The sequence below is a fragment of the Tamandua tetradactyla genome, chromosome 7 (genome assembly GCF_023851605.1).
Source record: "Tamandua tetradactyla isolate mTamTet1 chromosome 7, mTamTet1.pri, whole genome shotgun sequence".
In the NCBI taxonomy this organism is placed as follows: Eukaryota; Metazoa; Chordata; class Mammalia; order Pilosa; family Myrmecophagidae; genus Tamandua; species Tamandua tetradactyla.
In genome coordinates this window covers 132246835-132260122 of record NC_135333.1, presented here as the reverse complement: position 1 = coordinate 132260122, position 13288 = coordinate 132246835, and the positions used below count along the sequence as shown (strand labels likewise).

The 13288-nt window shown below is 36.1% G+C and overlaps 1 protein-coding gene across 3 annotated transcripts in view; it reads right to left on the bottom strand.

Moving 5' to 3' along the window:
* TBK1 (TANK binding kinase 1) overlaps positions 1–13288 on the bottom strand; it is an 83214-nt gene that overhangs the window by 30215 nt on the left and 39711 nt on the right. For all 3 annotated transcript variants that reach the window (XM_077111300.1, XM_077111301.1, XM_077111303.1), the window contains exons 13-16: positions 10419–10497; positions 8176–8297; positions 8004–8080; positions 7374–7413 (exon numbers count right to left, since the gene is read on the bottom strand). In XM_077111300.1, the coding sequence (XP_076967415.1) occupies positions 7374–7413; positions 8004–8080; positions 8176–8297; positions 10419–10497 (318 nt within the window). The remainder of the gene's footprint in view (positions 1–7373; positions 7414–8003; positions 8081–8175; positions 8298–10418; positions 10498–13288) is intronic.

Here is a 13288-nt window from a genome sequence, read left to right as displayed (position 1 = left end):
CTGGTGGTGAATTCCCCGGGCCCGCTGCGGCTGGCGACCAGCCACAGAGTCCCCTCAAGCCGCGGCGGCTGACGCCCCAACCACGCGCGGCCCCCCGAACCAACGGAGAGAATTGGATTTGAAATCCCCAGGCCACGGAGATCGGTGACCGGGGGGATTCCTTCCAAACACGTGAGACAAACGTGTGCCACGAGCGCCACCTACTGGGCAGGATAAGAAAAACAGAACCCAGAGATTTCACAGAAAAATCTTACAACCTTGTTGGGTCCGACACCCAGGGAAATCTGACTAAATGCCCAGACGCCAGCAGCAGAAGATAACAGTCCACGCTCAGAAGATTGAGAATATGGCCCAGTCAAAGGAACAAACCAATAGTTCAAATGAGATACAAGAGCTGAGACAACTAATGCTGAATATACGAACAGAAATGGAAAACCTCTTCAAAAATGAAATCGATAAATTGAGGAAGGACATGAAGAAGACATGGGCTAAACATAAAGAAGAAATAGAAAAACTGAAAAAACAAATCACAGAACTTATGGAAGTGAAGGATAAAGTAGAAAAGATGGAAAAAACAATGGATACCTACAATGATAGATTTAAAGAGACAGAAGATAGAATTAGTGATTTGGAGGACGGAACATCTGAATTCCAAAAAGAAACAGAAACTATCAGGAAAAGAATGGAAAAATTTGAACAGGATATCAGGGAACTCAAGGACAATATGAACCGCACAAATATACGTGTTGTGGGTGTCCCAGAAGGAGAAGAGAAGGGAAAAGGAGGAGAAAAACTAATGGAAGAAATTATCACTGAAAACTTCCCAACTCTTATGAAAGACCTAAAATTACAGATCCAAGAAGTGCAGCGCACCCCAAAGAGATTAGACCCAAATAGGCGTTCTCCAAGACACTTACTAGTTAGAATGTCAGAGGTCAAAGAGAAAGAGAGGAACTTGAAAGCAGCAAGAGAAAAACAATCCATCACATACAAGGGAAACCCAATAACACTATGTGTAGATTTCTCAGCAGAAACCATGGAAGCTAGAAGACAGTGGGATGATATATTTAAATTACTAAAAGAGAAAAACTGCCAACCAAGACTCCTATATCCAGCAAAATTGTCCTTCAAAAATGAGGGAGAAATTAAAACATTCTCAGACAAAAAGCCACAGAGAATTTGTGACCAAGAGACCAGCTCTGCAAGAAATACTAAAGGGAGCACTAGAGTCAAATACAAAAAGACAGAAGAGAGAGGTATGGAGAAGAGTGTAGAAAGAAGGAAAATCAGATATGATATATATAATACAAAAGGCAAATGGTAGAGGAAAATATTATCCAAACAGTAATAACACTAAATGTTAATGGACTGAATTTCCCAATCAAAAGACATAGATTGGCAGAATGGATTAAAAAACAGGATCCTTCTATATGCTGTCTACAGGAAACACATCTTAGACCCAAAGATAAACATAGATTGAAAGTGAAAGGTTGGGAAAAGATATTTCATGCAAATAACAACCAGAAAAGAGCAGGAGTGGCTATACTAATATCCAACAAATTAGACTTCAAATGTAAAACAGTTAAAAGAGACAAAGAAGGACACTATATACTAATAAATGGAACAATTAAACAAGAAGACATAACAATCATAAATATTTACGCACCGAACCAGAATGCCCCAAAATACGTGAGGAATACACTGCAAACACTGAAAAAGGAAATAGACTCATATACCATAATAGTTGGAGACTTCAATTCACCACTCTCATCAATGGACAGAACATCTAGACAGAGGATCAATAAAGAAATAGAGAATCTGAATATTACTATAAATGAGCTAGACTTAACAGACATTTATACGACATTACATCCCACAACAGCAGGATACACCTTTTTCTCAAGTGTTCATGGATCATTCTCAAAGATAGACCATATGCTCGGTCACAAAGCAAGTCTTAACAAATTTAAAAAGATTGAAATCATACACAACACTTTCTCGGATCATAAAGGAATGAAGTTGGAAATCAATAATAGGCGGAGTGCCAGAAAATTCACAAATACGTGGAGGCTCAACAACACACTCTTAAACAACGAGTGGGTCAAAGAAGAAATTGCAAGAGAAATTACTAAATACCTCGAGGCGAATGAAAATGAAAACACAACATATCAAAACTTATGGGACGCAGCAAAGGCAGTGCTAAGACGGAAATTTATTGCCCTAAATGCCTATATCAGAAAAGAAGAAAAGGCAAAAATGCAGGAATTAACTGTCCACTTGGAAGAACTGGAGAAAGAACAGCAAACTAACCCCAAAGCAAGCAAAAGGAAAGAAATAACAAAGATTAGAGCAGAAATAAATGAAATTGAAAACATGAAAACAATAGAGAAAATCAATAAGACCAGAAGTTGGTTCTATGAGAAAATCAATAAGATTGATGGGCCCTTAGCAAGAGTGACAAAAAGAAGAAGAGAGAGGATGCAAATAAATAAGATCAGAAATGGTAATAACAGGATACTATGAACAACTTTACGCTAATAAATACAACAATTTAGATGAAATGGACGGGTTCCTGGAAAGGCATGAACAACCAACTTTGACTCAAGAAGACATAGATGACCTCAACAAACCAATCACAAGTAAAGAAATTGAATTAGTCATTCAAAAGAAAAGTCCAGGACCAGACGGCTTCACATGTGAATTCTATCAAACATTCCAGAAAGAATTAGTACCAACTCTCCTCAAACTCTTCAAAAAAATCAAAGCGGAGGGAAAACTACCTAATTCATTCTATGAAGCCAACATCACCCTCATACCAAAACCAGGCAAAGATATTACAAAAAAAGAAAACTACAGACCAATCTCTCTAATGAATATAGATGCAAAAATCCTCAATAAAATTCTAGCAAATCGTATCCAACAACACATTAAAAGAATTATATATCATGACCAAGTAGGATTCATCCCAGGTATGCAAGGATGGTTCAACATAAGAAAATCAATTAATGTAATACACCATATCAACAAATCAAAGCAGAAAAATCACATGATCATCTCAATTGATGCAGAGAAGGCATTTGACAAGATTCAACATCCTTATCTGTTGAAAACACTTCAAAGGATAGGAATATAAGGGAACTTCCTTAAAATGACAGAGGGAATATATGAAAAATCCACAGCTAATATCATCCTCAATGGGGAAAAATTGAAAACTTCCCCCTAAGATCAGGTAAAAGACAAGGATGTCCACTATCACCACTATTATTCAACATCGTGTTGGAGGTTCTAGTCAGAGCAATTAGACAACAAAAAGAAATACAAGGCATCAAAATTGGAAAGGAAGAAGTAAAACTATCACTGTTTGCAGACTATATGATACTATACGTCGAAAACCCGGAAAAATCCACAATAAAACTACTAGAGCTAATAAATGAGTACAGCAAAGTAGCAGGTTACAAGATCAACATTCAAAAATCTGTAGCATTTCTATACACTAGCAATGAACAAGCGGAGGGGGAAATCAAGAAACGAATCCCATTTACAATTGCAACTAAAAGAATAAAATACCTAGGAATAAATTTAACTAAAGAGACAAAAAACCTATATAAAGAAAACTACAAAAAACTGCTAAAAGAAATCACAGAAGACCTAAATAGATGGAAGGGCATACCGTGTTCATGGATTGGAAGACTAAATATAGTTAAGATGTCAATCCTACCTAAATTGATTTACAGATTCAATGCAATACCAATCAAAATCCCAAAAACTTATTTTTCAGAAATAGAAAAACCAATAAGCAAATTTATCTGGAAGGGCAGGGTGCCCCAAATTGCTAAAAACATCTTGAGGAAAAAAAACAAAGCTGGAGGTCTTGCACTGCCTGACTTTAAGGCATATTATGAAGCCACAGTGGTCAAAACAGCATGGTACTGGCATAAAGATAGATATATCGACCAATGGAATCGAATAGAGTGCTCAGATATAGACCTTCTCATCTATGGACATTTGATCTTTGATAAGGCAGTCAAGCCAACTCACCTGGGACAGAACAGTCTCTTCAATAAATGGTGCCTAGAGAACTGGATATCCATATGCAAAAGAATGAAAGAAGACCCATATCTTACACCCTATACAAAAGTTAACTCAAAATGGATCAAAGATCTAAACATTAGGTCTAAGACCATAAAACAGTTAGAGGAAAATGTAGGGAGATATCTTATGAATCTTACAATTGGAGGCAGTTTTATGGACCTTAAACCTAAAGCAAGAGCACTGAAGAAGGAAATAAATAAATGGGAACTCCTTAAAATTAAACACTTTTGTGCATCAAAGAACTTCATCAAGAAAGTAGAAAGACAGCCTACACAATGGGAAACAATATTTGGAAACGACATATCAGATAAAGGTCTAGAATCCAGAATTTATAAAGAGATTGTTCAACTCAACAACAAAAAGACAGCCAACCCAATTACAAAATGGGAAAAAGACTTGAATAGACACCTCTCAGAGGAGGAAATACAAATGGCCAAAAGGCACATGAAGAGATGCTCAATGTCCCTGGCCATTAGAGAAATGCAAATCAAAACCACAATGAGATATCATCTCACACCCACCAGAATGGCCATTATCAACAAAACAGAAAATGACAAGTGCTGGAGAGGATGTGGTGAAAGAGGCACACTTATCCACTGTTGGTGGGAATGTCAAATGGTGCAACCACTGTGGAAGGCAGTTTGGCGGTTCCTCAAAAAGCTGAATATAGAATTGCCATACGACCCAGCAATACCATTGCTGGGAATCTACTCAAAGGACTTAAGGGCAAAGGCACAAACGGACATTTGCACACCAATGTTTATAGCAGCGTTATTTACAATTGCAAAGAGATGGAAACAGCCAAAATCTCCATCAACAGACAAGTGGCTAAACAAACTGTGGTATATACATACGATGGAATATTATGCAGCTTTAAGACAGGATAAACTTATGAAGCATGTAATAACATGGATGGACCTAGAGAACATTATGCTGAGTGAGTCTAGCCAAAAACTAAAAGACAAATACTGTATGGTCCCAATGATGTGAATCGACATTCGAGAATAAACTTGGAATATGTCATTGGTAACAGAGTTCAGCAGGAGTTAGAAACAGGGTAAGATAATGGGTAATTGGAGCTGATGGGATACAGACTGTGCAACAGGACTAGATACAAGAAAAAAAAAATGGACAGCACAATAATACCTAATTGTAAAGTAATCATGTTAAAACACTGAATGAAGCTGTATCCGAGCTATAGGTTTTTGTTTTGTTTTGTTCTTACTATTATTACTTTTATTTTTTTTCTCTATATTAACATTCTATATCTTTTTCGGTTGTGTTGCTAGTTCTTCTAAACCGATGCAAATGTACTAAGAAACGATGATCATGCATCTATGTGATGATGTTAAGAAGTACTGATTGCAAATGTAGAATGGTATGATTTCTAAATGTTGGGGATAATTTCATTTTTTCCGTTAATTAATCAAAAAAAAAAAAGAGAAGGGGTAATTGGAGCTGAAGGGATACAGACTGTGCAACAGGACTGGATATAAAAACTCAGAAATGGACAGCCCAATACTACCTAAGTGTAATGCAATTATGTTAAAACATTGAATGAAGCTGCATGTGAGGTATAGGTTTTTTTTTCTCTCTATTATCGTTTTAATTCTTATTCTGTTGTCTTTTTATTTCTTTTTCTAAATCGATGCAGCTGTACTAAGAAATGATGAATATGCAACTATGTGATGATATTAAGAATTACTGATTGTACATGTAGAATGGAATGATTTCTAAATGTTTTGTTAATTTTTTTTTTAATTAATAAAAAAAAAAAAAGAAAACATAGGGAAGCATCTTCAGGACCTAGTGTCAGGCAATGGTTTCTTAGACTTTATATTAAAAGCATGAGCAACAATAATAGATAGAGGGGACATCAACAAAACTAAAAACTTTTGTGCATCAAATGACTATTGTGAAAATAAAAAGACACCCACAGAATGCGAGAAAATATTTGGAAATCATACCTCTAATAAGAGTTTAATATCTAGAATATATAAAGAATTCAGCAACAAAAAGACAAACAGCCCTATTTAAAAACTGGTAAAAGACTTGAATAGACATCTCTCCAAAGAAGATATGGTAAGATGAACAACATCATTTGCTATTAGGGAAACAAATACAAATCAAAACCACAATGAAACACTATTTCACACCCACCAGAATAAAATGGAAAATAAGTGATGGAGAGAATGTGGAGAAATAGGCACATGCATTCATTGTCGGTGGCAAAGTAAAATGGTGCTGCCCTTGGGGAAGATAGTTTTGGCTGTTCCTCAGAAACTTAAGTATAGAATTACCATATGATCTGGCAATTTCAAGCCTAGGTATATACCCAAAAGAACAGAAAGCAGGGAATGTGAAGATATTTGCACACTGATATTCATAGCGGCATTATTCGCAATTGTTAAAAGATGAAAGCAACCCAAGTGCTCATCTACAGATAAATGGATAAACAAAATGTGGTATATACACACAATAGTATGTTATTCAGCTATAATAAGAATGAAGTTCAGATACATGTGAAAACATGTATAACTTTGAAGACATCATAGTGAGTGAAATGAGCCAGATACATAGGTCAAATATTGTATGATCTCACTGATATGAAATAATTAGAATAAGCAACTTCACACAGTTTGAAACTAGAATACAGGTTACCAGGGGATGAAGTGGTGAGTGGGGAAAAGGGAGTGAAAGGGTAATTAGTACGAGTTTTTGTTTGGGGTGATGGAAAATTTTTATGGGTGGTGATGATGCTAGCACAGTACTGTGAATGTGATTTAACACCACGGAAATTACATATTTGAATATGATTAAAAGGTAAACTTTTAGGTTGTATATACATTATTGGAATAAAAAAATTAAAAAAAATAAACACAGGATAGTACGACACAATGAACCCTAAGGTAAATTACGGACAACACAGAATAGCATAATTATAACAATATTGTTTCATCAATTGAAACAAAGGTACCATGCTAATGCAAAGTGCTAATAAAAGGGAAAACTGTTTGAGGTGGGTATATGGGAACTCTGTATTTTCTGCAAGATTTTTCTATAAACCTACAACTTCTCTAATAAAAAGTATTAAATACATTCTTAGTAATAATCATGTAAAGCAAAGATTTTAAAGATTTAAAAGATTTAAAGTTAAAAGATTTCAAAGCAAACAGTATTTTCTTATAATATTTAATTTAAACTTCAAGAAGAATTATATTAATAAGTAACCAAAACTGCAGCAAAAATAATCAATTATTAAAAATAATCTGGATACTTACTTATCAAATTTGTGGATTTGTTCTTCATTATAAGCTAGCCCTACAAATGAGAAAATATATTAATTTTATAAATGCAGAATCAAAATCATGCACAATATTCTTTTTCATTAGAAATTATTGCTTCAAAAATCATAAGACTTTAAATCAGATGTTACAATCTGGAGGCCTCCAACTAAATATGGCTTACAGGTGCTTTTATTTGGTTTATACAGTGATAGCACTAAAAAAATTTACCTATCAACATTTAAAAATTAGTGTATTTCTCAAAATCTGTATTTCTATTTTCTCTTGAGAAAAAGGAAGTTTGGGCAACAAGTCAAGTGTATGTAAGTATAATATACAGTTCTCATCATTCCCCAGGGGTCAATCTCAATCATTTCACTACCTGTCTGGCCCCTAGAGGTGTTGGAATTCATTACCCTCGATTTAAAATATTTAAAATGTTCAAAATTCTGTTCTCAGAATAATTTTGAGTACATTGAACCTCTTTCCTCACAGAATCATTTCTCTGAAGCAAATAATTTAAGTAACTACCCTTCCAAATAGGCCAGATTAGTTCAACTGATTTAATTAATCTGAATTAGAACTAAGTCTGATTAATTAGATTAACGAAATGCAAATTTTACTTACTACGCTCTGCTTTGTCTTTTTTGAACTGATAGTAAATCTCTGTGATGCAATTTAACAGGACTTGCAGCTTTTCCACGCTATTTCAGGAAGAAAAACTCAAATTACCTGAGTTGATATGACAAAGGACATCTAATAATGAAAAGTAAAAACTACAAATAAAGTTATAACCTACTTTCTATCTTTTGGATGAGTGCCTTCTTGATGCGTCCATGTATCTGCCAGTAATCCACCTGAGGACAATTTGCTTTTGATATCCTGAAGACTGGTTTCTATTGTTCCCCGAGAACTGGAAAGCTAAATTAAACCAAGAGGGTCAGATGAAGATTGCCAAGAATCAAATGATAATCAAAACATCAATGGCTGATTGTATTCTATATATGGACTGTATGTGTGTGAACACTTCTCAATAAAAATATTTTTTTAAAAATCAGTGGAGTCTGAAATCTGGATTATAGTTTTTTTTCAGAAATTATTTTAATTCAAAGTCAGAGTAATTATTTCCATCTTTAGATGCAAGGATGGTTTCTAAGGCTGATGTCCACCAAGAGTTCAGTTGAAATTTCTTAACTTTACATGTGAGGAAACTGGGTCAGATACCATATGCGGATAACAAGCATTTAATGATATGCATAAAAGGATACTGTAAATCAATGGTTCTCAATATTTTAGCACTTAGCATTAGACTCATCTGAAATGGTTTTGAAACACTGTTGCTAGGTCCTACTCCTAGATTTTTTGATTCATCAGGTTGGAGTGGGACCCAAGAATCTGCATTTCTAATAAGTTCTCATAGGAAGCTGATGCAGCTTCCAGTAATCACTCCAAGAACCACTGCTATAGGATACTGAACAAAACTTTGTTGTTTTTAAGAGGGTAATATAGTATTTTTATTATTATAAATTGTATCTATTATGGGAGTGAATTAAGAAAAAATTGAGAGGAATCACAACTGTATAGGTTGTAAGGAAAAAAACAATGAAATTTAGTGAAAATATTTGGTATAGAGTCAGAAACTCTGAATTCATATGACTCCATGACCTTAAAAGTCACTCCATGATTTGATTCATAAATGTCATAAAAAGTGAGAAACCCTTTGAGCTCCTGAAAGAAAACACACAACTTCTCTTCAAAGTGCTCAAATGACGCTGGCACTGGAAACAAGTGTCCATTAGGTCTATGAGTCGGTAAGCCAAGTTTTGAGACAAAAGCATAGAGAAAACACTAAGCATTCTTACATATAGTTGTCCATATATATATACAGACAAATATTGGGGAAGACTACTGCATCTTTCTCTGACTTTTAATAGCTTTATTCAGTATTTAGCAGTATTTTTCAAACTTTTTAAAACATAACCTATAGTAAGAAATTCACTTTAAGTTGTAAACTCATTAACATTTAAATATGTGTACATAATTGAACCCAAAGTTTCATGAAACACTTCCTACCTACTACAAGTGAGGCATTCTATTCTATTTCATTTCTTTTAAGTGCCTGATTGCAACACATTAAATTTCACGATGTAGTAGTCATTCATTACTCATATATATTGGAAAACACTGTTCTAGAAGATCTAAAACTGAGGAAAAGAGGGAACTAAAAATCAAGTTAAGGTGGGAAGGATGGTGAAAGGATATCACTTCTATTTTAACATCCATTTTATGAAATATTTCAAATAATAAAAGCTTACATGAGTATAGTACTTTAATTTATATCACATACTACAACAACCTGTGCAATGAGGGCAAGAAATTGACTATCTTAGAGAAAAAGAAACCAAAGATACAAAGAATAAAACAGCCAGCCACTGGCAGCTCAGTAAGTAGGGACAGATCTGATAATATTAACCAGTTCTCATGACACATAATCCCACACTCTCCTATCTTATAATTTTAATAAGGGAGCCAAGAAATTACCTGAAATATTACTGTATTTTTTCAGCAGAGTAGAAACTTGTGTCCTGAATTCTTTTTCCAGTCATAAAATGATTCACTGCCTTGAGAGACCCAAATCCTTGTTTTTTTACTTTTAATATTAGGAAAGATCTGATGATATTTTTCTAACTTAATATATATCTAAACAAATTTAAGCACTCTGCATGTTAAGTTACAGCTACGAACTTGGTTTAACTGCCACAATAAAAACACAAAAGCATTATAGATTAAAAAAAGAAAGAAAAAACAGAAAGAGAGAGAGAGAGACAGAAAAGGGCTTCACTACAGCATGCATTTGGAAATGTTAAAAAATAATTTAAAGGCATAAAGGTATTTAAATTTAGTAAGACTTCCTAAGGGTAGGAAAAGTCTACCTCTGGAGATCTTTAGGTACATCATCTCTCTAGGAGAGTTCAAATTTAATCTTGCCAGCAGAGGAATAGATTATTAGCCTACCATTTTTATAATTTTGTGAATACTTACTCTCAACAATTTAGTGTGTATGTCCGAAATTTCACCAAGTTCTGCTGCTTCTAAGTTTACCTGCATCAACTTTTCATATCTGTATGAAAAATAAGTCACAGGAAAAAATTAAATGAGTATAATGTACACATAGATATTAAAAGATTCTTTATAAACTCTATTTGTGTTTTTATAATCATAACCATTTAAGCATAAAATTTGATGCCAATGTCCATAACCCAAAGGATTCCAAGAAAACCTGAGACTTAATAATTTAATATTCTACTTATAAATTTGCAGATTAAGGGATAAAATAGGAAAAGCAATTTTATTTCAAATAGTCTTATGCCAGGATAATAAATAAAAATAACAGATTTGAGCCAAAAATGAATACTGATTTCATTTATTATATTTCCTTTGCAGTGAAAATAGTGTAGCCTAGAAGGAGGGCAGTTTAAAATATCATCCTGTTTCCAAGACATGCTCAAGAGATAAGAGTAATAAATAGGCATAAACTCAAAGTGATTCCTAAAATACCACCAACAGGGCTTCCGGGAAGATGGTGGAATAAGATAGACTGAGTTCACCCTTGCTCCACGGAACAATGAAAAGGGACAGTAAAATAGACTGAGATTGTAGTTCTACGGTGTGAGTGACCAGAGAAGATCACCTACATTATATAGAGAGGTCCGGATGAAAAAGAGGAGAAATTGTGAAGGAAAGAATGGGGTGATTGAGCTTGGGCATTACCATAATGAGGATAAACGGGAGCGTTCAGGTAAGTGCAGGTCCAAAAGAATGGACTACTCTCCACTCCAGTCTACTACTGCAGCTAGCCTGGGAGATCTTCCCAAACAGCTTCATAGTTGGGAGCTCCTGTAGGGAATCCGGAAGCATGCCCAGCCATTTACCACAACCACTGCCTCAACATGTGCCACAAACAGCTGTACCACCCTCCCCCCAACCAGGGACCACAATAAGCCATGTTCCCTGGGCACAACAATCAGCCGCCATCCCCAGTCAACCTGCCAGAAACCCCAGGCGTTGCGAACAGCTGCCCTGCTGGGTGCTGTGAATAGCCATCCTGGAGAGCCAACCCCAGGGCACCATGAACAGCTGTGACCCCCGGATGCCGCAGCGAGTCACCCTCTGGGTGCTGAAATCAGATGCTCCCCTGAGTACCATGTAAAGCCACCCCAAGAGGTGTGCTGGCAAGCCACCACACCAGATGCCGCAAATAGCAGTTCTCTCTCCATCTAACGTCCTATCCCACTGCCCCATGCTGGGACCAAACACCATGCACCTCCAGGTTGGCTGTGGGCAGGGGCAGATGAAAAACCCAGTCCCACAGCCCAAAGTCATCACAAGCAGGAGCCTGGGGGCCACCACAGCCATTAGGCCCATAAGTGGAGTTTTTACTGAAGTGCACACTGCTCACCCCTCATACCTGGGGATGGTGGCTCCTAGCATGCATCAAGATCAGCAGCCCTGGCTGGAATTTACATCAAGTCTCCATTTTGCACAGACGGCTGCTGCAGTCTGGGATAAGGCAGTTCTGAGGGGAAGTGGTGGCTCAAGAGTGCCATCTATTGGGAAGCCTCAAGTAGAATTGCATTGCCTCCATGAGATTTGGGCCTTGATTTGGTGAGGAATTATGGACAAACCAAATGAAAAAGGGGACCTTCAACGCAAACCTTAGATGAGTAAAGGAAAACAACTTGTGAAAAAATCTTATCAAGATAATCAAATGCCCCGAATGCCAATCAGAAAGCACAAGAAGATGAAGGAAAATGTGGTCCAGCCAAACAACCAAATTAAAACACTGGTGGGGACACAAGTTTGGAACTAATCGAAGATGTTCATAAGGGCATAAAGGATATCAAGAAGACATTGGAGGAGCATAAAGAAGAATTTGAAAGAATAAACAAAAAAATAGCAAATCTCACTGAGATCAAAGATATGTAGACCAAATTAAAAACATACTAGAGCCACACAACAGCAGATTTGAAGAGGCGGAATAAAGAGTAAGTGAGCTAGAAGGCAGGACAATTGAACTTGAGCACAGAAAAGAATAAATGACAAGAAAGATGGAAAAAAGGAAACAGAATTTCAGAGAAATGATGGACAAGATGAAGAGCACAAATATAACAATCATCAGTGTCCCAAAAGGAGAAGAGAATTAAAGGGCTAGGAAGGTTAGTTGAAGAGATAATGGGGAAAACTTCCTAACTATTATAAAAGACATAAATATGTAAATTAAAGGAGCCAAACAAACTCCAAACACAATAAATCCAAATATGCCTACTCCAAGATACATACTAATCAAATAATGAAGTGAAGCAGAAAGTCCTGAAAGCAGCAAGATAAAAATGATTCACCACATACAAAGAAAGTCTATTAAGACTGAGTTCGGATACTATAGGTACCTTGGAGGCGAAAAGGCACTGTAATGATATATTTAAGATCCTGAAAGAGAATGACTTCCAGTAAAGAATTCTTTATTCAAGATGGCAGCTTAGTGAGGTGTACTATTAGTTTGTCCTCCAGAGCAGCTAGTAAATAGCCAGGAACAGTACAGAACAACTGATTGGGCTATATCAGTGACCAGGTTCACATTGTATATCAGTCTGGACAAGCTGGACCTGCTGAGATCCCAAGCAGAATGAAGTCCCCCAAGTCACAGGGGCCGGTGCCCCTCCCCAGCAGATATGGCAGCCCGGTTCCTGGAGGGGAAAGGAAACAGACTTTACTAGCAGTAAGGGCTTAGCTCAACCAAGCTCTACTTGTGGGATTAATTAAGAAATTTTGACTACTGAAAATAAGCCCCTGGTACAGATGACCCTAGAATAAGCGCTAAAGGTACTAGGAGTTTTTGCCCTGGTAGAGAGGGG